The sequence below is a fragment of the Zophobas morio genome, unplaced genomic scaffold (assembly GCF_036711695.1).
Source record: "Zophobas morio isolate AGI-343-1 ecotype UQ-CSIRO unplaced genomic scaffold, CSIRO_AGI_Zmor_V1 ptg000016l, whole genome shotgun sequence".
Taxonomy (NCBI): Eukaryota; Metazoa; Arthropoda; class Insecta; order Coleoptera; family Tenebrionidae; genus Zophobas; species Zophobas morio.
Genome location: NW_026972121.1, coordinates 3,866,036 through 3,891,271, shown reverse-complemented (window position 1 = coordinate 3,891,271; position 25,236 = coordinate 3,866,036). Strand labels below are relative to the sequence as shown.

Sequence of the window (25,236 nt, the reverse complement as noted above, 5' to 3'; positions counted from 1 at the left end):
CTAAAAATTCCAAAATATTCCAAACATTCCAATAATACAATATATAAATTCCAAAACTCCGAAGTAAATCCAGAAAATCCAAAAATATCAAAAAAAAATGCATACATTAAAAAAAAAATGAATAAAAGCCGGGAAAGTCCAAATAATCCAAAAAAGAAAAAAAAAACCCAAAAAAATCCATAAACTCCAAAAATCGCAGAATATCCAAAAGTTCCAAAAATCTAGTGCTATTCAGAAAAATAAAAAAAATCGAAAAAAATCTAAAAATTCCAAAAATTCCACAAAGTATAAAAAATCCAAAATTATCCAAATAAATCCCAAAAATATACAAAAACCAAAGTATAACAAAAATATAAATAAATACAAAAAAAATCAAGAATTCCAATTATAATAATACGTTGTGACGTTGTGAGTTATTTAAATAATAAAAATTGAGCTGATACATGTTTACAGTAGCATAGTTTCGTTTTCTTAATATATGTATAAGATAAAACACAGTGTCTTCTTAACAATACTCCAATATACCTTCTTGTAGAACATATTGTGTCAACTTTTAGGTTATTTACCACCCTCGTTCCCGCCATTGAAACTTTCCATTTCCTGGCAGTTCTCTTCGCACCCTCGCAAATCCACCCCTAAAAATTCAAATCAACACCACAACCCCTAATACTTCTTCATATTTACCCTACCATCTTTACTCGTCACGCAACTTTTGCACTTCTTCTTCCAACCCTTACACTTCTTCTTGCACCATATCTCGATGTACACCATCATGAAACCCATAACGATCACGCTGCAAACTATAAGTGCTCTAGAAATTTCATGGCTACCATTAGTACCATTGGTAGAAAGTATATCATTGTGATTTACTTCACGTAAGCTGTGGTGGCGTTGTTGATAGCGCTGTCGCAGCAGCCTGTAGCACAGCACTTCTGGTACTTGGAGGCACAGGTGACGTAGTGGAAATTCCATTGTTCGCGGACCAGACATTTCTTTTTGCGTTTACGGGATTGGAAGAAGCGCAGGGCCTGTAAAGAGTGTAAAGTGAGGTTAGGTGTGGGTTTGTTTGTCACGGATTCGTGCGACCTCATTTTTTTTACTGGATTAAAAAATGGTAAAAAAAGCTCACCGTGGTTGTCGATATGTTTAGTACTATGAACAATATTAGGGTGAGTTTTTTGACGAACGTCATACTGGGTTTGACGACATATTAATACGCAAGTTGCTTTGTTAGTGGTTTCTTATCAGGAACCTTTGAGAGTTCAGATCAATTATCTGTTTGTTTGTACACATTTTTATGAATTATATGTCTGATTTGAGTGAAGTGGTACCAACTATTATTAGGTTGTTTGGAAAATTGGTACACATAGTTGAAGATAATGAAAAATCGGTAATCCACTTATGATGGTTTCCACGGAACTCCGATTGTTTCAAATTACTTCAAAAACTAGACGCATGGAGTCCTCGAGACTCTTTATAATCAGGTACCTCAAAAACAAGGTCCTCCAGGCTTTTTCAAACTACTTCAAAAACCAGACGCAAGTGGTCCCCGAGATTCAAAAAACCCAAAAAAGAAAAGATCAAAAAATTTTAAAAATCCAAAAAATCTGAAAAAATGAAAAACATCCAAAGAAATTTAAACCAATCCAAAGAAATCCAAGAAATCCAGCAAAACAAAAAAAGCTCAAAAATTCTAAAAATTAAAAAGCATCCGAAAAATTCAAGAAAATCGAACGATTCCATAAATTCAAAAATTCCAAAAAAATTAAAAACATCCAAAAATATCAACGAAATCCTAACAATCCAAAACAATCCAACAAAATACAAAAAATTAAAAGCAATACAAAAGTTCCAATAAAATCCAGGAAATCCAAAAAAAAAAACGACGAATCCAAAAAATCCATCAAATCCCATAACATTTGTGTCCAAAACTTTAAACTATTCCAGTTAAAATCCGAAAAAACCAAAAAAATCCAAACATATCAAAGAAATCCAAAACAATCGAACAAAATACAAAAAATTAAGAACAATACAAAAGTTCAAATAAAATCCAGACTTTCCAAAAAAAAAAAAACCAAAATGATCCAAAAAAAAACTAAAAAAGAAAACAAAAATTGCAATAAATCCAAACGAATCCAAAGAAATCCAAGAAATAAAATAAAAACAAAATTTTATTAAAAATTTCAACAAAACAAAACATCTAAAAATTCCAGTAAAATACAAGAAATAAAAAAAAACAAAAATCCAGAGCAATCTATAAAATTCAAAAATATGAGACAATCCAAAAAAATCCAATTAAAATCTGAAAACCCGAAAATTAAAAAAAAATGCAAGTTGCAAAGAGTCTAAACATTCCAAAAAAACTCAAAAAATCCAAAAGAATGCAAAAAATGTACGAAATCCAAAAAAATCCATAAATTCCAAAAATTTCAAAATATCTCGAAAATTCCACTAATACAATCCAAAAAATCCATTAATTCCAAAAAAATAAAAAAATTCTAAAAATCTTATGTAAATCCAAAAATTCCAAAAGTATAAAAAAAAATGATGAAAGTCATAAAGATGCTATCCAAAATAATCTAAAAAATCCAAATGTTACTATCCAAAAAAATTCATAAATTCCTAAAATTCCAAAAAAATTGGAAAATTCTAAAAAAATTCAAGTTTCAAAGGGTCTAAACATTCCAAAAAAATTAAAAAATCCACAAAAACCAAAGAATCCAAAAAAGATTTAAATATACAAATAAATGTGGGAAATCCAAAAGAATCCAAACCACAAATTCCAAAAATTGCAAAATATTTCAAAAATTCCAATAACACAATCCATTAATTCCAAAAAATCAATAAATTACAAAAATTCGAAGTAAATTCAAAAATCCAAAAGTATTAAAAAAAAAATCCAGAAGTTAAAAAAAATCCGAAAAAACGATAAAAGCCACAGATTCTAAAAAAAATATGCCTAAAATAATCCATCGATTCCAAACAATGCAAAAAATCCAGAAGTTCCCAAATGCAATCCAGAAAAATAAAAAAAAAATGAAAAATTGTAAAATGTCCAAATATACCAAAAAAGCCACAAAATCCAAAACAATACAAAAGAAATCCAAAAAATCTGTCAGAAGAAATAAAAAACCCATAAAAAAAACATAAATTCCAAGAATTCCAATACAATCCAAAATAATCTAAACAATCCAAATGTTCAAAAATTTCAAATAAATCCAAAATTTGCAAAAAAATACATAAAATCAATAATACCCAGGAAATCCAAAGAATAAAAAAAAACAAAAGAATGCAAAAAAGTGAAAAATCCATAAATTCTAAAAATTGCGAAAAATACAACAATTCCAATGCAGTCCAAAAATATTCGAAAAAATTGAAGAAAAGCCAAAAATTCCAAATAAACCCAAAAAATCAATAAATTCCTAAAATTCCAAAAAAATCGGAAAATTCCAAGAATTCCAACAATCCAAAAAAGTCCATCCATTCCAAAAAAATCCAAAAAATTCAAAACTTTTCAACTAAATCCCAAAAATATACAAAATCCAAAAAAATCCAAAATATACAAAAACCAAAGTATCCAAAAAAAAATCTAAATATATATTCAAAAAAATTCAAAACCAAAAAAATCCAGAGGTTCCAAAAAAGTAAAAAAATCTCAAAAATCTCACGTAAATCCAAAAAATCCAGCAGTATCCAGAAAAATCGAAAAATTCCAAAAAAATTCCAAAAAAATCAATAAAATCCAGGAAAATTCAAATAATCCAAAGAATCCAAAAATATTAGAAAAAAAAAATTTAAAAATTAAAAAATTCAAAAAAAACTAAATTCCAAAAATTCCAAAAAGATCCGAAAGTTCAAAAAAACCCAATGCAATCCAGAAAAATTTAAAAAATCCAAGTGAATTAAAAAAACTCAAAACTATCCAAATAAATTTAAAAGTTCGAAAATAAAGTCCAAAAATCCATAAAATCCAAAGAATTCAAAAATTCCAAATATTCAAAAAACCCCAAAAATCTAAAATCTTCAAAAAAACCAAAAATTCAAAAGCTCCCAAAAATCTAAAAATTCAAAAAACTAGCAAAAATCTAAAAATTCAAAATTAATTCCAATCACCTGAAGGCTTTAAAAAAATCCAGAAAATTCGAGGAATCTAAAAAAATAAATAAAAAAAATCCAGAAACCTCCAAAAACTTCAAAAAATTCCAATAAAAATCCGAGAAATCCAAAAAAATCCAAAAAAAAAAAATAAAAACATCCAAAAATATGAAAGAAATCCAAAACAATCCAACAAAATACAAAAAATTAAAAACAATACAAAAGTTTAAATAAAATCGCAAAAAATTGAGTCCAAAAATTAAAAAAAACCCACAATAATCCAAATGAATAAAAAAACAAAAACAAAAAAGACAAAAACAAAAAAAAACATAAATCCCAATAATTCCAAATGAATCCAAAGAAATCCAAAGAAATTCAAAAAATAAAAACAAAAAATATTTACAAATTAACAAAAAAACCACAAATTCTAAAAATTCCAGTAAAACCCAAGAAATAAAAAAAAAACAAAAAATTCAAAGCAATCTATAGAATCAAAGAAATCTAAAAAAATCCGAAAAATAAAAAAAATCAAGTTTCAAAGAGTCTAAACATTCCAAAAAAACTTAAAAAATACAAAAATGTACGAAATCCAAAAAAATCTTTAAATTCCAAAAATTGCAAAATATTCCCAAAAACCACTAATACAATCCAAAAAACTCAAATTCCAAAAATATATAAAAAATTCAAAAAATTTGAAGCAAATCCAAAAAATCCAAAACTATCCAAAAAAATCCAAAAATTCCAAAAAAACCCAAAAAGTCAATAATGCTCAGGACATCTAAAGGATAAAAAAAAATGTAAAAAAACAACAATTCCAATACAATCTAAAAAGAATCTAAAAAATTGAAAAAGCCTAAAAATCCATAAATTCTTAAAATTCCAAAAAAAATGGAAACTTCAAAAAAATTCAAATTTCAAAGGGTTTAAACATTCCAAAAAAATCTACAAAAACCAAAGAATAAAAAAAAATATTAAAAAAAAAAATACAAATAAATATGCGAAATCCAACAAAATCCAATTCATAAATTCCAAAAATTGCAAAATATTCCAAAATTTCCAATAATGCAATCCATTAATTACAAAAAAAATCAAAAAAATTACAAAAATTCGAAATAAAACCAAAAAAAACAAAAGTATCCAAAAGAAATCTAGAAATTCCAAAAAAAACAATAAAACGATACAAGCCAGGTAAGTCCAAATAATTCAACAAATCCAAAAAACCCAAAAAAATCATTAAAAAAAAAGAAAAACTGTTGGACAGTATTCTGTTGGACAATAAATTCCAAGAATTCCAAAACAATCCAAAATATTCTAAAAAATCCAAATGTTCAAAAATTCCAAAATTATGCAAAAAAAATTCGAAAATCCAAAATAATCCATAAATTCTAAAATTTGCAAAATAAAACAACAATTCCAATGCAGTCCAAAAATAATCGAAAAAATTGAAAAAAAAGCCAAAAATTCCAAATAAACCCAAAAAAACCCATAAATTTCTAAAATTCCAAGAATTCCAACACAATCCAAAATAGTTCATCCATTCCAAAAAAATACAAATATTCCAAGTAAATCCAAAAAATCCGAAACTTTCAAAATAAATCCCAAAATTATACAAAATCCAAAAAAAAAGTATCCAGATAAATCCCAAAAATATACAAAAACCAAAGTATCCAAAAAAATCTAAGTAAAAAAAAATCACAAATTCCAAAAACTTCAAAAATTCCAAGAATTCCAATAAAATCCGAAAAATCCAAATATTCCAAAAATTCCAAATAAGTCCAAAAAATTCCAAAACTATTCAAATAAAATAAATAAAATAATAAAGTTGCCAATGCAATCCAGAAAAAAATTGAAAAAATCTAAAAAAAATATCGAATTCAAAAAATTAACAAAACTAAAGAATCCAAAAAATAAAAAAAATGCGAAAAAATTTCAAAAATCTCACAAAAAATATAAAAAAAATCATAAAAATCCATAAATACCAGAAATTCCAAAAATAAAACATAAATTCCAAGAATGCCGATACTATTCAAAACAAATTTAAAAAATTGGTCTAAAGAGTTTAGACAGTACTTCCCTCGCTGTCGGAAACGTGGCGACTGCATGTCTATTATGTTTCTTTTTTCGCAGTAGATTTCATTTTTTTTTTGAGTCACCCAGTATATGCAAATTCAAAAAATATGAATGGAATGATAAATTACAAGTACAGACTCATCATATTTTGTATACTCTAGATAGGATTTATTCGGCAAATTTTCGAGCTGACGTCATCAAGTTTTTGGAGGGGATAAGCAAATATATTTTGACTAAACATTTATTATGCTCTTTATAACCTTAAAACATCTGCAAGATGTCAGAGCATTCCGTTTTGTAGTTCCTGATTAAATCAATAAAATATATTTACGCATTCATTAATTTTTTTGAGTCACTCTGTATATGCAAATCCAAAAAATATGAATGGAGTGATAAATGACAAGTACAGGCTCATCATATTTTGTACATTTTAGATATGATTTATTCGGCAAACTTTCGAGCTGACGTCATCAAGTTTTTGGAGGGGATAAGCAAATATATTTTGACTAAACATTTATTATGCTCTTTATGACCTTAAAACATCTGCAAGATTTCAGAGCATTCGGTTTTGTAGTTCCTGATTAAATCAATAAAATATATTTACGCATTCATTAATTTTTTTGAGTCACCCTGTATATGCAAATCCAAAAAATATGAATGGAGTGATAGATCACAAGTACAGACTCATCATATTTTGTACATTTTAGATATGATTTATTCCACAAACTTTTGAGCTGACGTCATCAAGTTTTTGGAGGGGATAAGCAAATATTTTTTGACTAAAGATTTATGATGCTCTTTATAGCCTTAAAACATCTGCAACATTTCGAAGCATTCTGGTTAGCAGATTAAAAATTAAATTTCAAAATGTTGTTTTATAATTTTGATTTTTTTTCCAAAAATCTGGACGTTTCGGGTGAAAAGTCGATTCAGAGTTGTAAACTACATGTGCAGGACTATGTTATTTTATACAATTGAAAACCCATTTACTATGTACAATTTTGAAGTGACGTCATCGCTTTAGTGGTGGGGATGATTAGACAAATTTTGGTTAGCGTTTTACCATCTACATGATATTCTTAATATAAGTACAAAATTTCACAACAATCGGTCGAGTACTTTCGGAGATTATCTGTCTAATAAAAATCCGGGACAACAGACGGACAGACGGACGGACAGACGGACGGACAGACGGACGGACAGACGGACGGACAGACGGACGGACAGACGGACGGACAGACGGACGGACAGACGGACGGACAGACGGACGGACAGACGGACGGACAGACAGACGGAAATGGGAGACCTATTTCTTCGTCTTCTAGGGGTCATGAAAGATCGAGAAAACGTAAAAGTAGAGAGTCGGCCGACGGACTCGATTACAATACTTCCTTTGCTTACGCTCGGGAAGTAAAAACTCAAAAAATCCACAAAAACCAAAGAATAAAAAAAATTGTTAAAAAAAATACAAATAAATATGTGAAATCCAAATCCGTTAATTCCAAAAAAATAAAAAAATTACAAAAAATTGAAGTAAATTCAAAAAATCCAAAAGGATAAAAAAAATCGAGAAATTCCAAAAAAAATCCAAGAACACGAAAAAAGCCAGGTAAGTCCAAATAATCCAAAAAATCCATAAAATCCACAGATCATGAAAAAATTCAAAAATCCAAGAATATCCAAAAAAAATCCATAGATTCCACAAATTGCAAAAAATTCAGAAGTTCCGAAATGCAATCCAGATAAATCCAAAAAAATTTGAAAAAAACCAAAAAGCCACAAAATCAAAAAAATGCAAAAGAAATCCAAAAAATCTGCCAAAAAAAATTAAAAAACCCAAAAAAAAAAACATAAATGCCAAGAATTCCAATACAATCCTAAATAATCTAAAAAATTCAAATGTTTAAAAATTTCAAATAAATGTAAAATTATGCAAAAAAATCCAAAAAATCAACAATACCCAGAAAATCCAAAGAATGAAAAAATATAAAGAATGCAAAAAAAATTAAAAAATCCAAAAAAATCCATAAATTCTGAAAATTGCAAAAAAATTCCAATGCAGTCCAAAAATATTCTAAAAATAAAAAAAAATCAAAAATTCCAAATAAACCCAAAAACTTCATAAATTCCTAAAATTCCAAAAAAAATCGGAAAATTCCAAGTAAATCCAAAAAATCCAAAACTTTCCAAACAAGTCCCAAAAATATACAAAAACCAAAGTATCCACAAAAAATCACAAATTGCAAAAAACCGAAAATTCCAAGAATTCCAATACAATCCAAATGTTCCAAAAATTCCAAAACAATCCAAAAATTAAAAAAAAATCCAAAACAATCCAAGTAAGTCCCAGAAATACACAAAAATCATAGTATCCAAAAAAAATCTAAATATATACAAAAAAATTCAAAACCAAAATAATCCATAAATTCCAGAAAAGTCAAATAATCCCAAAAATTCCACGTAAATCCGAAAAATCCAGCAGTATCCAGAAAAATTAAAAAATTAAAAAAAATATTCAAACAAATCAATAAAAGCCAAATTCCAAAAATTCCAAAAACATCCTAAACTTAAAAAACCCCAATGCAATCCAGAAAAATCTAAAAAATCCAAGTGAATTAAAAAAACTCAAAACTATCCAAATAAATCTAAAAATTCCCAAACGAAATCCAAAAAATCCATAAAATCCAAAGAATCTAAAAAAGCAAAAAAAATCCGTAAATAAATCTTTATTTATTTATATATTTAAAAACATGTAGAATATTAAAAAACAATGGCAAGTCGACCTACTATTTACAATTAACATTGTAAAACAACCATAATTTTAAACTTAAACCACAATGATTTATTTCATTCTATTTGTATTTTTACATTTACATATTGTTATTACTCATTATCAACCACAAAGCAATTCATTACAAAACGTAATAAAACAAAAACCAGGAAAATAATTTCAACTGGTGATAAGGTTGATAATATATTTTATGGTCTACTTTAAACAACCGTCGCAACTATTGCGCAACTCACAAAAACATAACTAACTATTGACAGCCACGCCAAAATGTACCTTGCAACCATCGTACTTCTTCTCCAGTCCAGAACTACCCTGTGTGGCAACGTATTAGGTGTGTTCACGTTTCCTTCAATCAGCCACCAACTCATCTACCAACCACTATGGAAAGAACTATCCTTGAAAGGTCACAACGTCACGGTACTAACACCCGACCCACTCAACCACCCCTCTTTAACAAACCTAACCGAACTCAGCATCCGCTTCACGTACGACTTCCTCAAACAAACCAAACTCCAAAACCTCATGTCAAAAGACTTCAACATCCTTCAAAGCGTGGATTCTGTGTACCGTTTCATGGACGCGATCGCGGAAGTCGTACTCAATAGTACCGTTTTCAAACAACTCATCGTCGATCAAACCAGACACTTTGATCTGATTTTAATAGACTGCTTCCATCCCTCCATGTACGCTCTAGCGGGAAGATTCAAAGCACCGATCATCGGAGTTGCACCCTGCGGGATGCTAGCAGCTTGGTACGACAGTACCGGAAACCCCACCCATCCGGTACTACATCCAGACATTTTGCTGAAGTTCCACGACAGAGAGTTGTCGCTGTGGCAAAAAACCAAGAGTGTGGTGTTCGGGTTGTGGACCAGGTACTACTACCATGGTGTTCTAGTACCACGAGTGCATGATATAGTGGCCAAACATCTTGGAAATTTAGGATACTTAACCAATTTTGAGAAAAATCAAAGCATGCGTTTGCTTAATTTGAACCCAGCGGTGTATCCACCGAGGGCGAATGTACCAGCTGTGGTAGAAACGGCACTGGGGCACATTCAACCCGTGAAACCACTACCTGAAGTAAGTACCACCAAAGTGAGGTTGTAACCCACAGTCTGAATTGTCCAGGATTTGCAAAAGGTACTAGACGGTGCTACTGAAGGTGTGGTTTACGTTAGTTTAGGGTCAAATATCAGAAGCGTGGATTTAGATGCTAGACTAAGAAAGGTTATAGTAGAAGCGTTGTCTGAGTTACCGTACAAGGTTCTGTGGAAATGGGAGTCCGATTGTTTGTTGGATAGACCCAAGAATGTGGTAACCAGGAAGTGGTACCCTCAACAAGACATTCTTGGTTTGGGTTTATGGTTGTTTTGTAATGGTTTAACAGAGGGTTTGTAGCACATCGAAATGTTCGTGTTTTTGTTACCCAAGGGGGTCTTCAGTCCACTGGGGAAGCTATTTCTAGAGGGGTACCACTGATTGGGATGCCATTCATGTCTGACCAACCCATGAATGTGCAAAAAATCGTGAAGATGGGGATTGGACTGGGGGTTGATCCAGTTAGTGTGAGCAAGGAGGAACTGAAGGGGTGTATAATTGAAGTGGTGGAGAATCAAGGGTGGGTTTAAATTTAAGTACTGTGTTTTTAGTTGTTTTTTTTATAGCTACAAAAGACGAATTCAGGAAGTTCGTAATCTTTGGTACGACGTTCCAATGACTGGGTTGGATAGAGCAGTCTGGTGGTCTGAGTACGTTATTAAACATAAAGGGGCAAAACATTTAAGGAGTCCTGCAGCTGATATTTCTTGGTGTGATTATTTTCTAGTAGACGTTGTTTTAACAACGGTACTTGTAATAAGTGGTACTATCTATTTGGTTCACAAAGTAATCCAACTGCCATTTATAACCTGTTATCTGTAATTTATGTGTGGCCATGTTTTTTTGTAATTTATATATATATACTTGTTATTTTGAACACTCCATGTGATTTTAGTTTCGACAGTGGTGATCGAACAAGAAATGTACCTTATACCTGTAGTACTTTTTTTACATTATACGCCTACCCTGTGCAGCAATATATTAGGAGTATTTATCGTTCCTTCAATTAGCCATCAAAGCGTTTTCCAACCAATATGGAAAGAATTGTCCTTGCGAGGTCACAACGTCACTGTAGTAACCCCAGACCCTTTAAACGACCCATCTCTAACAAACCTAACCGAAATTAGTGTCCGTTTCACCTACGATTTTCTCAAACGAAAAGCAATGCAAGAAATTATCTCAAAAGACTCCAACATTTTTCATAGTATGTATGCTGCTGCTTGTTTCGTGGATGGTGTAGTTGAAGCCGAACTTAACAGTACTGGATTCAAAGAACTACTAGATGATGAGTCCAACCATTTTGATTTGATTTTAGTGGAAAGTTTTCACCCCGGTATGTATGCTTTAGCGGGAAGGTTCAAGGCACCTATTATCGGAGTGTCCGCCCTTGGAGCAGTGGAAGTGCAGCACCACCTCATTGGTAACCCCACACACCCAGTACTGTACCCAGATGTTCTGTTCGGATTGTACAATATCGAGCTATTAGTGTGGAACAAAATTAAAAGTACGCTGTGGTATTTGTGGACACAGTACCACCACCATGCTATTTTCGTACCACGAGTGCACAATATTGTAAAGAAGTACTTTGGTGAAGATTTGGAGTACTTAGGGGATCTTGAGAAGGATCAAAGCATGCTTTTTCTTAATGTTAACCCTGTGTTGTACCCGATTAGGCCTAATGTACCAAGTATAGTCGAAATGGGGCAGATACACGTTAAACCGGTGAAACCGCTTCCTGAGGATTTGCAACAAATACTAGACGATGGTACCGAAGGTGTGGTCTATTTTAGTTTGGGATCGAACGTCAAAAGTGTAAGTTTAGATGAAAAACTGAGGAATACTATAAAAGAAGCCTTATCTGAACTACCTTACAAAGTTCTGTGGAAATGGGAGTCCGACTATTTACCTGGAAGACCAAAGAACGTGGTCACAAGAGACTGGTTTCCCCAACAAGACCTCCTTGGTTAGTACTAACCTTAATTTTCTTAATTTGATGATTGCTTGGTAGCACATCGAAATATTCGTGCTTTCGTTACGCAAGGTGGTCTTCAATCCGTTGAAGAAGCCATCTCTAGAGGGGTACCACTCATTGGGATGCCTTTCCTTGGCGATCAACCATCGAATGTCCAAAAAATCATGGAAATGGGGATCGGACTGGGTGTTGATCCAAGTACTGTAACCAAGGAAGAACTCAAAAATTCTATAATTGATGTTGTGGAAAACAACAAGTGAGAAATAAAATTTGTTTTAAACAACTATGGGTAAATTATTTTTTTAGATACAGCAAACGAATCCGGGAAATTCGTCACCTGTTGTACGACAAGCCAATGACTGGGCTGGAAAAGGCTGTCTGGTGGTCTGAGTACGTTCTCAGACACAAAGGGGCCACACATATGCGGAGTCCGGCTGCTGATTGTTCCTGGTTTGAATATTTAATACTGGAAGTGGTCTTAGTATCAGCTGCACTGATTAGTATTGTTATTTATCTCTCCTACAAAGTGTTCCAACTGTTAATGTCAAAATGTCGCAAATAAATCAATTCTGATTTAGTCTAGTGTCCTCTAAATGTTTAAAAATAAGTAAGTACCAAGACAACTATTATTTTAAGGTTAGCTTTGATAAATAGCCATAAACAACTTGATAAGTAAGTATACAACATTGCCTTCATTATTGCTTAGTCAGTACTGATCGACAATAACAAGAAAATGCACCCTATACTTGTGGTACTCCTTTTACTTTCCACACCTATCTTGTGCAGCAATATTTTAGGAGTGTTCATTTTTCCCTCAATTAGTCACCAAATCGTTTTCCAACCGATATGGAAAGAACTATCGTTGAGAGGTCACAACGTCACGGTAGTAACCCCAGACCCCATAAACGACCCCTCTTTAACAAACCTAACCGAAATCAGTATTGGTTTCACCTACGATCTCTTGAAACGAATAACAATCCAAAATCTTATATCAAAAGATTCCAACGTTTTTCTAAGTTTGCATGATTCGACCCGTTACATTGATCGGCTCGTGGAAGCCGAACTCAACAGTACTGGGTTCAAACAATTAATAGATGATCAGTCCAAACATTTTGATTTGATTTTAATAGAATGTTTCCATCCAATTATGTACGCTTTAGCTGGAAGGTTCAACGCACCTGTCATTGGAATGTCCGCACTGGGATTAATGGAGGTCTACTATACCGTCATTGGTAACCCCACACACCCAGTACTGTACCCGGACGTTCTATGGGGGTTCTCTAACACCGAGTTATCAATGTGGAACAAAGTTAAAAGTGTCTTGTGGAGTTTGTGGTCACGGTACTACGACGATATTGCAGTACCACGAGCGCATAACATTGCAAAGAAGTATTTTGGGGAAGGTTTGTCGTATCTAGGGGATCTCCGGAAAGGTCAGAGCATGGTTTTTCTTAATGTAAACCCTGTGTTGTACCCGTTGAGACCTAATGTACCCGCTCTTGTCGAAATGGGGCAGATGCACATTAAACCGGTGGAAGCACTTCCGGAAGTAGGTATCACTAACACCACATAATCACGTAATTGTTTGAAATGTACCCGCAGGATTTGCAACAAATACTAGACAATGCTACCGAAGGCGTGATCTACTTTAGTTTAGGGTCGAACGTTCAAAGCGTAAATTTAAATGAAACACTGAGGAACATCATAGTGGAAGCTTTATCTGAACTACCGTACAAAGTTTTGTGGAAATGGGAGTCCGATTACTTGCCTGGAAGACCAAAGAATGTGGTCACAAGAAAGTGGTTTCCGCAACAAGATCTTCTTGGTCTGTCGTTACTTACTGATTTTTTTATTTTAATAAATGGTTGTAGCACATCAAAATATTCGTGCCTTTTTTACACAAGGGGGTCTTCAATCTATTGAAGAAGCAGTCTCTAGAGGGGTACCACTCATTGGGATGCCTTTCATGGGTGATCAGCCGCCAAATGTGCAAAAAATCGTGGATGCAGGGATCGGACTAGGGGTTGATCCAGTTAGTGTGACTAAGGAGGAACTAAAACAATGTATAATTGAGGTTGCCGAAAACAACAAGTACCATCGAAGGATTCACGAAATTCGTGACATTTTGTACGACAAGCCAATGACTGGGCTGGAAAAGGCTGTCTGGTGGTCTGAGTACGTTCTTAGACATAAGGGGGCAAAACACTTGAGGAGTCCGGCAGCTGATTTTTCTTGGTTTGACTATTTATTAGTGGAAGTTGTCTTAGTTGCAGCTGTAATGAGTGGTATGATTATCTATCTCTGGTACAAAGTAATCCAAATGTTAATTATTTATTGGTATAAATAAAACACAAACAAACTCGGTTAAATAATTTGGAGCGTTAAAAATTTTTTTTTAGGTTGTGGAACATTCCCGTGGGTACCAAGTGACTTTTTTTTAATGTAAAATCTGCTCGGGGGCCTCAAAATGTCAATTTTTTAATGTGAAACCTTCTCGGGGGCGCCAAATGGTTTTTTAAGATTTCAAACCTTCTCGGGTGTTCCAACTGTCTCTTTTAAAAATGTAAAACTATAGCCCCTAGAAATACATAGTACCGTCATCCATTGTTGTACGAGTGGAGCAAATGCAGTTGGTAACGCAAAAAATTCCCTTGGTTTGGAACCAAATTGTGCCAGCAGAGAGTTGACAGCGCGTAAACCGTTGTTGTCACGTGGTCTTAGCGTGGTCTTTTTGTTTAAAGTCAATTAATTGTCAATTAATATAACTAATAATTATTAAATAAGATTTTTTTGATTAAATTTTAAATTTTATTCAAATTTTGTAATTTGTATATAAACTACAAACTTTAAATCCAACAAAAAACCATTTTAAATTTCGCGCTCTGTCAAATGGTGTTAATAATTTTTATTTTTGTTAAGTTTCCGCCAGGTTAGTTCCACGGTGACGATACTATGTGTTTTCCAGGGGCTATATGTAAAACTACTGTAAAACTTTCTCGGGGGCGATACATGTCTTTCTTTTAAGAATGTGAAACCTTCTCGGGGGTACCAACTGTCTTTTTTAAAATATGAAACCTTCTTGGGAACCTCAAGTGCCTATTTTTTAATGTGAAATCTTCTCGGGGGAATCAATTGTCTTTCTTTAAAAATGTAAAACCTTCTCGTGAGCACCAAATGTCCATTTTTTAATTTGAAACCTTCTCGGGGGTTCCAACTGTCTCTTTTAACAATGTAAAACCTTCTCGGGGGCACCACATGTCTTTCGTTTAAGAATGTGAAACCTTCTCAGGATCCCCAAATGTCTTTTTTTAAGTTGAAAACTTTCGGGGGTCCCAACTGTCTTTTTTTTAATATAAAACTTTCTCGGGAGCCCCAAACGTCAATTTTTTAATGTGAAACCTTTTCGGGGGCCCCAAATGTATTTTTTTTTAATGTGAAACCATCTCGGGGGTCCCAACTGCCTTTTTTTAAAAATGTAAAACCTTCTCGGGGGCCTCAAATATTGCTTTTGTGTGAAAACTTCTCGAGGGTTCCAACTATATTCTTTTAAGAATGTGCAACCTTCTCGGGGGACCCAAATATCTTTTTTTAATGTGAGATCTTGTCAAGGGTTCCAACTGTTTTTTTAAGAATGTGATACCTTCTCGTGGGTCCCAACTGTCTTTTTTATAAATATAAAGTCTTCTCGGGGCTCCCAACTGTCTTTTTTAAAAATGTAAAACCTTCTCGGGGGCCCCAAATATCTTTTTTTTAATGTGAAACCTTCTCGGGGGCCCCAAATGTATTTTTTTAATGTGAAACCTTCTCGGGGGTCCCAACTGTCTTTTTTAAAAATGTAAAACCTTCTCGTGGGCGTCAAATAACTTTTTTTAAGAATGTGAAAACTTCTCGGGGGTATCAACTGTCCTTTTTTAAAAAAGGTGAAACCTTCTCAGGAGTCCCTAGTGTATTTTTTTAAGAATATTATATCTTCTCGGGGCTTCCAGCTGTGTTTTTAAAAAATGTGAAACCTCCTCGGGGGCGCCATATATCTTTTTTTTTTAATGTAAAACCTTCTCGGGGGCCCCAAATATCTTTTTTTAATCTGAAACCTTGTCAAGGGTTCCAACTGTCTTTTTTTAAATATGAAACCTTCTTGGGAACCCCAAGTGTCTATTTTTTAATGTGAAACCTTCTCGGGGGAATCAATTGTCTTTCTTTAAAAATGTAAAACCTTCTCGAGAGCCCCAAATGTCCTTTTTTTAATTTGAAAATTTCTCGGGGGTCCCAAATGTCGCTTTTAAAAATGTGAAACCTTCTCGGGGGTCCCAACTGGCTTTTTTAAAAATGTAAAACCTTTTCAGGGTCCCAAATGTCTTTTTTTAAGTTAAAACCTTTCGGGGGTCCCAACTGTCCTTTTTTAATGTAAAACTTTCTCGGGAGACCCAAACGTCAATTTTTTAATGTGAAACCTTCTCGGGAACCACAAATGTTTTTTTTTAATTTGAACCCTTCTCGGGGGTCCCAACTGTCTTTTCTAACATTGTAAAACCTTCTCTAGAGCCCCAAATGTCCTTTTTTTTAATGTGAAACCTTCTCGGGGGTCCCAACTGTCTCTTTTAAAAATGTAAAACCTTCTCGGGTGCCCCAAATGCCCAAATGTCATTTTTTTAAGTTGAAACCTTCTCGAAGTTTCCAATTGTTTTTTTTTAATTATAAAACCTTCTCGGGAACCCTAAGTGTATATTTCTTAATGTGTAACCTTCTCGGGGTCAAAATTGCCTTTTCTCGGGAACCTCATATGTTTTTTTTAGGTTGAACCATTCTCAGGGGTTCTAATTGTCGTTTTTAACATTGTAAAACCTTCTCGGGGGGCCCAACTAGATTTTTAAAAAATGTAAAACCTTCTCGGGAGCCCTAAACGTCCATTTTTTAAAGTGAAACCTTCTCGGGGGCGCCAAATGGTTTTTTAAGATGTGAAACCGTCTCGGGGGTCCCAATTGTTTTTTTTTTAAGTTGAAACCTTCTCAGGGGTCCCAATTGTCCTTTTTTTAAATATAAAACCTTCCCAGGAACCCCAAGTGTATATTTTTTAATGTGAAACCTTCTTGGGGTTCCAATGGTCTTTTTTTAAAAATGTAAAACCTTCTCGGAAACCCCAAATGTTTTTTTTTTAAGTTGAACACTTCTAGGGGGTACTCTATCTTTTACAACAATGTAAAATCTTCTCGGGAGCCCCAAATGTCTTTTTTTTAGTTTGAAACCTTCTCGGGGGTCCCAACTGTCTCTTTTTAAAACGTAAAACCTTCTCGGGGGCGCCACGTGTCTTTCTTTTATGGATGTGAAACCATCTCGGGGGCCCCAACTGGGTTTTTAAAAAATGTAAAACCTTCTCAGGAGCCCCAAATAACTTTTTGTAAGTTGAAAACTTTCGGGGGTGCCAACTGTCTTTTTTTTAATGTAAAACCTTCTCGGGAGCCCCAAACGTACATTTTTACTTCCCGACCGTAAGCAAAGGAAGTATTGTAATCGAGTCCGATTCTTGTGAAATTTTGTACTCATATTAGGAATATCATGTAGATGGTAAAACGCTAACCAAAATTTGTCTAATCATCCGTCACTTCAAAATTGTACATAGGAAATTGGCTTTAAATTGCATAAAATAACATAGTCCTATACATGCAGTTTACGACTCCGAATTGAGTTTTTACCCGAAACGTTCAGATTTTTGGGAAAAAAATCAAAATTATGAAACAACATTTTGCAATTTTGAATCTGCTAACCGGAATGCTTTGAAATGTTGCAGTTGTTTTAAGACTATAAAGGGCATAATAAATGTTTAGTCAAAATATATTTGCTTATCCCCTCCAAAAAATTGATGACGTCACCACAAAATTTTGCTGAATAAATCCTATCTAAAATGTACAAAATATAATGAGTCTCTTCTTGTGATTTATCATTCCATTCATATTATTTGAATTTGCATATACCGGGTGACCCAAAAAAAAATAATGATTGCGTTAATTTATTTTACTGATTTACTCAGGAACTACAAAACCAAATGCTTTGAAATCTTAAAGTCGTCACGTTTCCGACAGCGAGGGAAGTACTGTCTAAACTCCTTAGACCATTTTTTTAACATAAAACCTTCCCGGGGGTCCCAATTGTTTTCTTTAAAATGTAAACCCTTCTCGTGGCTATCATCTGTCCTTTTTTAAGGAAGGCGAAACCTTCAACAAAAACAACGTTTTACTTCAATCATATTGTAGTATTTTTCAGAGTTTCGTTAAATTTATGTATCATAAATTTTTTTAACTGCGTTTTTACGGCCTTGTACACTGGGCAACAACACACATGTTACCTTTGTTGTAGTTCCGTAACAAAATGTACCTCGTTACCTGTGTATTTCTTCTACATTGTACATCTATTCTGGGTAGTAATATATTAGGAGTGTTCATATTTCCCCCGATAAGCCATCAAAGTGTTTTCCAATCAATATGGAAAGAACTTTCCTTGAGAGGTCACAACGTGTGTGGTGTGGTAACACCTGATCCTTTAAACGATCCTTCTTTAATTAAGGTAATCTAACAGAAATCAGTATTCGTTTCACTTATGACCTCTTAAAACCCGCCGCATTACAAGAACTCTTATCAAAAGATTCCAACGTTTTTCAGAGGTTTGCTGCTACGGGCCGTTTCTCAGATAGTCTTGTAGAAGCCCAAATGAACAGTACTGGGTTCAAAGAACTAATAGCTAACAAACATACTTAATCATTTCAATTTGGTATTAGTGGAAAATGTTTATCCCGTTATGTACGCCTTAGCAGACAGATTCAACGCATCCATCATTGGAGTTTCGGCTCTAGGATTCGTAGCGGTTAGCGGTACCATTCTTGGTAATCCCGCACACCCAGTACTATACCCAGACTTGCTATGGGGCGTCTACAACATCGATGATGTTGTAATACCAAGAGTACATAACATCGCAAAAAAATACATTAGACAGAATTTACGGTACCTAGGAGATCTCGAGACGGGCCAAAACATGCTTTCTCTCAACGTAAATCCTGTGTTGTACCCGTTAAGGCCCACTGTACCCGCTATGGTTGAAATGGGACAAATGCACATCCAACCAATGAAACTGCTTCCTCAGGATTTGCAAGAAAAACTAGACGGTGCCACTGATGGTATGATCTACTTTAGTTTAGGGTCGACCATCTAAAGTGTAACTCTAGATAAAAAACTGAGAAATACTATAAGGGAAGCTTTATCTGAACTACCTTAAAAAGTTCTGTGGAAATGGGAGTCCGACTATTTACGTGGAAAACCAAAGAATGTGGTCACAAGAGACTGGTTTTCCCAACAAGACCTTCTTGGTTAGCACTAATCTTAATTTTCTTAATTTGATAATTTCTTTGTAGCACATCCAAATATTCGTGCCCTTTTCACACAGGGTGGTCTTCAATCCATTGAATAAGCAGTCTCTAGAGGGGTACCCCTCATTGGGATGTCAGTCCCTGGCGATCAACCATCGAATGTCCAAAAAATCATAGAAATAGGGATTGGACTGGGTCTTGATCCAAGTACTGTGACCAAGGAGGAACTCAAAAATTCTATAATTGATGTTGTCGAAAACAACAAGTGAGAATTAGGAATTTGTTTCAAACAACTTAGGGTAAATTATGCGACTATTGTTTTAGATACAGCACACGAATCCGGGAAATTCGTCACCTGTTGTACGACAAGCCATTGACTGGGCTGGAAAAGGCTGTCTGGTGGTCTGAGTACGTTCTCAGACATGAAGGGGCCACACATCTGCGAAGTCCGGCTGCTGATTTTTCCTGGTTTGAATATTTAATAGTGAAAGTGGTCTTAGGATCAGCTGCACTGATTAGTGTTGTTATTTATCTCTTGTACAAAGTGTTCCAACTAATAATGTTAAAATGCCGTAAATAAAATAAATCAATTCTGATTTATTCTAGTTTCGTCTAAATGTTTAAAAACAAATAAGCAACAAAGTAACCATTGTTTTAACGTTAGCTTTGAAACATGATCATAAATAACATGATAAATAGATATCGTTTTGTTAATTTATATTTTTACTTTTTTCAACACGGCCTTCGTTATAGCTTAGTCAGTGCTGATCGACAGTAACAAGAAAATGCACTCTATACCTGTGGTACTCCTTTTACTTTCTACACGTATTTTGTGCAGCAATATATTAGGAGTGTTCATTTTTCCCTCAATCAGCCACCAAATCGTTTTCCAACCAATATGGAAAGAACTATCCTTGAGAGGTCACAACGTCACTGTAGTAACCCCAGATCCCCTAAACGATCCCTCTTTAATTAATCTAACAGAAATCAGTATTCGTTTCACCTACGACCTCTTAAAACGAATCGCAATCCAAGATCTTATATCAAAAGACTCCAACGTTTTTCTAAGTTTGTATGTTTCGTCAACTTTCATAGACCGTCTCCAAGAAGCCGAACTCAACAATATTGGGTTCAAACAATTAATAAATGATCAGTCCAAACATTTTGACTTGATTTTAATAGAATCTTTCCATCCAATTATGTACGCTTTAGCTGCAAGATTCAACGCACCTGTCATTGGAGTGTCCGCACTGGGATTAATGGAGGTCAACTATAACATTATTGGTAACCCCATACACCCAGTACTGTACCCGGACGTTCTATGGGGGTTCTATAACACCGAGTTATCAATGTGGAACAAAGTTAAAAGTGTTTTGTGGAGTTTGTGGTCACGGTACCACGAGGAAATTGTGGTGCCAAGAGCGCATAAACTTGCAAAGAAGTATTTTGGGGAAGATTTGTCGTATTTAGGGGACCTTCGAAAAGGTCAAAGCATGGTTTTTCTTAATGTAAATCCTCTGCTGTACCCGTTGAGACCTAATGTACCCGCTCTAGTCGAAATGGGGCAGATGCACATTAAACCGGTGGAACCACTTCCTGAAGTAGGTACCACTAACACCATCTAATCACGTAATTGTTTGAAATGTACCCGCAGGATTTGCAACAAATACTAGACAATGCTACCGAAGGTGTGATCTACTTTAGTTTAGGGTCGAACGTTAAAAGCGTAAATTTAGATGAAACACTGAGGAACATCATAGTAGAAGCTTTATCTGAACTACCGTACAAAGTTTTGTGGAAATGGGAGTCCGATTATTTGCCTGGAAGACCAAAGAATGTGGTCACAAGAAAGTGGTTTCCGCAACAAGATCTCCTTGGTCTGTCTTTACTTACTGATTTTTTTATTTTAATAAATGGTTGTAGCACATCGAAATATTCGTGCCTTTTTTACACAAGGGGGTCTTCAATCTATTGAAGAAGCAGTCTCCAGAGGGGTACCACTCATTGGGATGCCTTTCATGGGTGATCAGCCGCCAAATGTGCAAAAAATCGTGGATGCAGGGATCGGACTAGGTGTTGATCCAGTTAGGGTGACCAAGGACGAACTAAAGCAATGTATAATTGAGGTTGCCGAAAACAACAAGTACCATCGAAGAGTTCACGAAATTCGTGACATTTTGTTCGACAAGCCAATGACTGGGCTGGAAAAGGTTGTCTGGTGGGCTGAGTACGTTCTTAGACATAAGGGGGCAAAACACTTGAGGAGTCCAGCAGCTGATTTTTCTTCGTTTGACTATTTATTAGTGGAAGTTGTCTTAGTTGCAGTTGTAATGAGTGGTACTATTATTTACCTCTGGTACAAAGTAATCCAACTGTTAATTATTTATTGGTATAAATAAAATACAAGCAAACTCGGTTAAAAGTAGTAGTAAGTGTTTATTTTTATACTACGAGCTTAAAAGATTCTTGATTTACAACACTACAATTGTTTTCCTAATTAACAAAAACCAAATAAAACATTTTAAAAACCAAATAACTAATTTTTTTCCTTTATCCTATCCCCACTTGCCCCAGCCTTACTCTTGTCCTCTCCACTTCTTTCATCCATTCCACCCCTCTTCCATCTTCATTCAATATCTCTGTCACACTCTCTTCTCTTTCTTTGCTCTCCTCACAGTCATGCACCATGTGCTCTATCGTCTCTCGCCCTTCTCCACACATCCTACACATTCTCTCACCGTCGCTTACCCAAAACTCATTATTTCTTTCTTCATTTCCACACCATATTTGCCCTACTCTCCATTTCCTGGGAAAACCTTTACACGTCCACACATCATTCATTAACTCATCCAATCTTACAATCATCCCACCCGTCCCAAATATCCACACTTCGTTTACCAACCCATCCCTCCCCGGTGTTTTCCCTCTTTTCAGTCTTCCTACTTGTTTTCCTACTTCCTCTACTCGAATCTCGGCCTTCCTTTCTCTACCACCATTCCCGGTTTTACTATCTTGTGTTACAACTCTCTCTTCCTTTCCATTCCACAGTTCCATAAAATACTTCTTCCACTGTATTATAGGTATGTCTTCACTAATCGTAATTTTGTTGTTCCGTTCTTTATTTATATAAAGTTCTTATGGCTTTAATTTTTCTTCTTCTTCTTGCTGTATCTCTTCTTTCTTTTCTTTGCATCATTTTCTATAATTATTTTTTGCTTGCCAGTACTCTTCTTTTGTACCTTTCCCCTTTTTCCACCTTCGTAAATATTTCCTTGCTTGTGTTTTTAAATCTCTGCATCTGCTATCCCATCATCTGTTTCTCTTTTCTAAATTTCTCGTTACAATTTCTTTTCTTATGGCTGCTTTTTCAATTTCTCTTTTTAATTCTTTTCAGTTCCTTTTTCTTTACATTCCACTTCCAACATTTTTTTTTTATAATGCTCAATTCCTTTTTCATTCCATACCCATATCTTCTTCTCTTTTCCTACTCCATTACTTAAGCATCCGATCCTTCTACTTATGCCCATCACTTTTACTTCTAGTGGCATGTATTACCGATTCTCTTCTTTTACCTATCCAGGTAAATTTCCCCTCCTCGTCCCCTTCCTTCACCCCATTCAAAACTTCCCAACCCCTTTTTTCAATTCATTCCCATAGCAATTTTCCGTCTTTGTTTTCTACTTTATCATTCGATTTTCGTGTGTTTTCCCCGTCGTCTTCCCTGCTTTTGTTCCCTATTCTGGCATTAAAGTCCCCTCCTAACAGTAGAAATTCTTCTTCGGACTCTTCAAATTTTTTTGTATTTCTTGTTTCGTATTTCTCATTCCTCTACTATATATTGTGCAGATTCTCCATCTTTTTTATTTACAGTCAGTTTTCTTTCAACTATGCCTTCCATTTCTATCGCCCGCTCTTCTATTTCTTTTATATCTGTCTTCACTCCTGTTATGATTCCACCTTTTGCTCTACCCTTGCGTTTTTCTTTTTTTGTCCCTTGTAATTTCCACTGAAATTCCTTTGGCAACACGTCTTTCAGTCACAAAATGAAAATTTTTCACGTAGTCCCAAAATAAATTATCTTTCTTTTTCAGACCTGCAATATTCCAAAAGAGTAATTTTAAACCACGTCTATCTTGCCTATTCTTCTTTCCCATTCCCCTATTATGTCCAAAATCTACATTTTTAAACCTAAAGTCTTTATTTGTCCGATCATTACTACCCCTCCCCATTGTGTTTCTTTCTTCGGTTAGTGCTGACTTGATTTGCGAAATTTTTCTTCATTTCCACACCATATTTGCCCTACTCTCCATTTCCTGGGAAAACCTTTACACGTCCACACATCATTCATTAACTCATCCAATCTTACAATCATCCCACCCGTCCCAAATATCCACACTTCGTTTACCAACCCATCCCTCCCCGGTGTTTTCCCTCTTTTCAGTCTTCCTACTTGTTTTCCTACTTCCTCTACTCGAATCTCGGCCTTCCTTTCTCTACCACCATTCCCCTATTATGTCCAAAATCTACATTTTTAAACCTAAAGTCTTTATTTGTCCGATCATTACTACCCCTCCCCATTGTGTTTCTTTCTTCGGTTAGTGCTGACTTGATTTGCGAAATTTTTCTTCCAATTTTCCTTTATTGTCATTCCATGTATACATTTTGTCCCCCACTTCCAGCTTCTTATATCCCACCCTTGTTGTGTATCATTTTTCTTTCCTCTTTATCTACCTCCCTAATTCCTTTTTGAATTTTTTGCTCTTGTAGTGTCCAATTATCAATATATATTTTCTTTCCTCTATATTCTTCATCACCTCTTGTTCTTCCTCCCAAAGCGTCTTAACCAGTATTTTCTTGCTTTCCTCTTTCCCTATAATTATTGTTTCCAACACTTTTACTTCTACCTCAATTTCTTTTTTCAAAAATTCCTCTACTTCTTCCGTAATTATGAAATTGTTTCGTCTTTCTTGGCTCTGTTTTTTTCCAACTTCTTCTCTAAATTATTTATTCTTTCTTCGAAACTTCTCTCATTTTCTTTCCATTCTTCTCTTTCTCTTTCCAGTATTCCATTTATTGTCTGTAATTCTTTTTTTACCCCTCTATTCTCTCCTCTCAGTTGTTTCATTTCTTCCATTAGTTGCTTCATCATTTCCATCAACGGATCTTGTCCTTGCTTTATTTGTTCTCTTTCTTCCATTTTCAATGCTGTCGCTTCCCTCACTATCAGCTCTTTCTCGCCACGCCGCAAAAACATCACCAATCTTATCACTCTCAATCGTTTTCTGATTCGACATAAGCTTGCTGTTTTTCTTGTCTCACCAGTTGCACCCCCCCTTTTTTTTACGAAAGATTCTCTTGTGCTGCTTTTATTACCACGCAATCACACTACTTACCCCTGAAAATTACTGTTTACTATGACTTTAACTTCAGCTATTACTAACAATGTGCACTCGCTCGCTGCTCAATCCAAGAATTGTCGGGAGCCCCAAATGTTTTTTTTTAATGTAAAACCTTTTAAATTATCTTTTTTAAAAATGTAAAACCCTCTCGGGAGCCCCAAATGTCTTTTCTTTAATTTGAAACCTTCTCGGGGGTCCCAGCTGACTCTTTTAAAAATGTAAAACCTTCTCCGGAGCCTCAAACGTTAATTTTTTGATGTGAAACCTTCTCGGGGGCGCCAAATGGTTTTTTAAGATGTGAAACCTTCTCGGGGGTCCCAATTCCCTTTTGATAAAATCTAAAATCTTCTCGGGAGCCCCAAGTGCCTATTTTTTAATGTGAAACCTTCTCGGGGGTACCAACTGTCTTTTTTTAAATATAAAACCTCCTTGGGAACCCCAAGTGCCTATTTTT

The 25,236-nt window shown here is 34.5% G+C and overlaps 6 protein-coding genes across 7 annotated transcripts; 5 read left to right on the top strand and 1 right to left on the bottom strand.

The window, feature by feature from the left end:
* Positions 1-372: 372 nt before the first annotated feature.
* Positions 373-1,262, bottom strand: LOC135129529 (uncharacterized). The gene is made up of 4 exons (XM_064056695.1): positions 1,130-1,262; positions 871-1,028; positions 690-811; positions 373-635 (listed from the first exon to the last, which is right to left on the bottom strand). The coding sequence occupies exons 1-4, from the start codon at positions 1,190-1,192 to the stop codon at positions 559-561; spliced, it is 420 nt and encodes a 139-aa protein (XP_063912765.1). The 5' UTR covers positions 1,193-1,262; the 3' UTR covers positions 373-558.
* Positions 1,263-9,198: 7,936 nt separating this feature from the next.
* On the top strand, positions 9,199-10,885 carry LOC135129382 (UDP-glycosyltransferase UGT5-like). Its single transcript, XM_064056533.1, has 4 exons — positions 9,199-10,039; positions 10,088-10,310; positions 10,358-10,577; positions 10,624-10,885. Exons 1-4 carry the CDS (start codon positions 9,224-9,226, stop codon positions 10,877-10,879), a joined length of 1,515 nt encoding a protein of 504 aa, XP_063912603.1. The 5' UTR covers positions 9,199-9,223; the 3' UTR covers positions 10,880-10,885.
* An 8-nt stretch (positions 10,886-10,893) lies between these two features.
* On the top strand, positions 10,894-12,591 carry LOC135129788 (UDP-glycosyltransferase UGT5-like). Its single transcript, XM_064057036.1, has 4 exons — positions 10,894-11,315; positions 11,373-12,020; positions 12,066-12,285; positions 12,336-12,591. The coding sequence occupies exons 1-4, from the start codon at positions 10,979-10,981 to the stop codon at positions 12,589-12,591; spliced, it is 1,461 nt and encodes a 486-aa protein (XP_063913106.1). The 5' UTR covers positions 10,894-10,978.
* Positions 12,592-12,755: 164 nt separating this feature from the next.
* Positions 12,756-14,459, top strand: LOC135129787 (UDP-glycosyltransferase UGT5-like). Its single transcript, XM_064057035.1, has 4 exons — positions 12,756-13,578; positions 13,632-13,854; positions 13,901-14,333; positions 14,429-14,459. The coding sequence occupies exons 1-4, from the start codon at positions 12,763-12,765 to the stop codon at positions 14,457-14,459; spliced, it is 1,503 nt and encodes a 500-aa protein (XP_063913105.1). The 5' UTR covers positions 12,756-12,762.
* A 3,882-nt stretch (positions 14,460-18,341) lies between these two features.
* Positions 18,342-19,929, top strand: LOC135129580 (2-hydroxyacylsphingosine 1-beta-galactosyltransferase-like). 2 transcript variants are annotated; one of them, XM_064056766.1, is made up of 4 exons: positions 18,342-19,194; positions 19,243-19,383; positions 19,429-19,648; positions 19,708-19,929. In XM_064056766.1, exons 1-2 carry the CDS (start codon positions 18,819-18,821, stop codon positions 19,290-19,292), a joined length of 426 nt encoding a protein of 141 aa, XP_063912836.1. In that variant the 5' UTR covers positions 18,342-18,818; the 3' UTR covers positions 19,293-19,383; positions 19,429-19,648; positions 19,708-19,929. The 2 variants fall into 2 exon arrangements, with proteins under 2 accessions (XP_063912836.1, XP_063912834.1); XM_064056764.1 differs by having other exon boundaries at positions 19,243-19,648.
* Positions 19,515-21,782, top strand: LOC135129786 (UDP-glucosyltransferase 2-like). The gene is made up of 5 exons (XM_064057034.1): positions 19,515-19,648; positions 19,708-19,851; positions 20,159-20,984; positions 21,038-21,260; positions 21,307-21,782. Exons 1-5 carry the CDS (start codon positions 19,515-19,517, stop codon positions 21,780-21,782), a joined length of 1,803 nt encoding a protein of 600 aa, XP_063913104.1.
* The last annotated feature ends 3,454 nt before the right edge of the window (positions 21,783-25,236 follow it).

What these genes read in the sequence shown, in the direction of transcription:
- LOC135129580 (XM_064056766.1), top strand. Translation starts at nt 18,819, where the DNA reads ATGTACGCCTTAGCAGACAGATTCAACGCATCCATCATTGGAGTTTCG. An exon ending in ACTAGACGGTGCCACTGATG is followed by an intron (nt 19,195 to 19,242) that starts GTATGATCTACT and finishes GTGTAACTCTAG; the next exon opens with ATAAAAAACTGAGAAATACT.
- LOC135129382 (XM_064056533.1), top strand. Translation starts at nt 9,224, where the DNA reads ATGTACCTTGCAACCATCGTACTTCTTCTCCAGTCCAGAACTACCCTG. An exon ending in CCCTCAACAAGACATTCTTG is followed by an intron (nt 10,311 to 10,357) that starts GTTTGGGTTTAT and finishes GAGGGTTTGTAG; the next exon opens with CACATCGAAATGTTCGTGTT. An exon ending in GAAGTGGTGGAGAATCAAGG is followed by an intron (nt 10,578 to 10,623) that starts GTGGGTTTAAAT and finishes TTTTTTTTATAG; the next exon opens with CTACAAAAGACGAATTCAGG.
- LOC135129788 (XM_064057036.1), top strand. Translation starts at nt 10,979, where the DNA reads ATGTACCTTATACCTGTAGTACTTTTTTTACATTATACGCCTACCCTG. An exon ending in TCCCCAACAAGACCTCCTTG is followed by an intron (nt 12,021 to 12,065) that starts GTTAGTACTAAC and finishes ATTGCTTGGTAG; the next exon opens with CACATCGAAATATTCGTGCT. An exon ending in GATGTTGTGGAAAACAACAA is followed by an intron (nt 12,286 to 12,335) that starts GTGAGAAATAAA and finishes TTATTTTTTTAG; the next exon opens with ATACAGCAAACGAATCCGGG.
- LOC135129787 (XM_064057035.1), top strand. Translation starts at nt 12,763, where the DNA reads ATGCACCCTATACTTGTGGTACTCCTTTTACTTTCCACACCTATCTTG. An exon ending in CGGTGGAAGCACTTCCGGAA is followed by an intron (nt 13,579 to 13,631) that starts GTAGGTATCACT and finishes ATGTACCCGCAG; the next exon opens with GATTTGCAACAAATACTAGA. An exon ending in TCCGCAACAAGATCTTCTTG is followed by an intron (nt 13,855 to 13,900) that starts GTCTGTCGTTAC and finishes AAATGGTTGTAG; the next exon opens with CACATCAAAATATTCGTGCC.
- LOC135129786 (XM_064057034.1), top strand. Translation starts at nt 19,515, where the DNA reads ATGTCAGTCCCTGGCGATCAACCATCGAATGTCCAAAAAATCATAGAA. An exon ending in CCGGCTGCTGATTTTTCCTG is followed by an intron (nt 19,852 to 20,158) that starts GTTTGAATATTT and finishes GCTGATCGACAG; the next exon opens with TAACAAGAAAATGCACTCTA. An exon ending in CGGTGGAACCACTTCCTGAA is followed by an intron (nt 20,985 to 21,037) that starts GTAGGTACCACT and finishes ATGTACCCGCAG; the next exon opens with GATTTGCAACAAATACTAGA.
- LOC135129529 (XM_064056695.1), bottom strand. Translation starts at nt 1,192, where the DNA reads ATGACGTTCGTCAAAAAACTCACCCTAATATTGTTCATAGTACTAAAC. An exon ending in GCCACCACAGCTTACGTGAA is followed by an intron (nt 812 to 870) that starts GTAAATCACAAT and finishes TGAAATTTCTAG; the next exon opens with AGCACTTATAGTTTGCAGCG. An exon ending in TTGCGTGACGAGTAAAGATG is followed by an intron (nt 636 to 689) that starts GTAGGGTAAATA and finishes TTGAATTTTTAG; the next exon opens with GGGTGGATTTGCGAGGGTGC.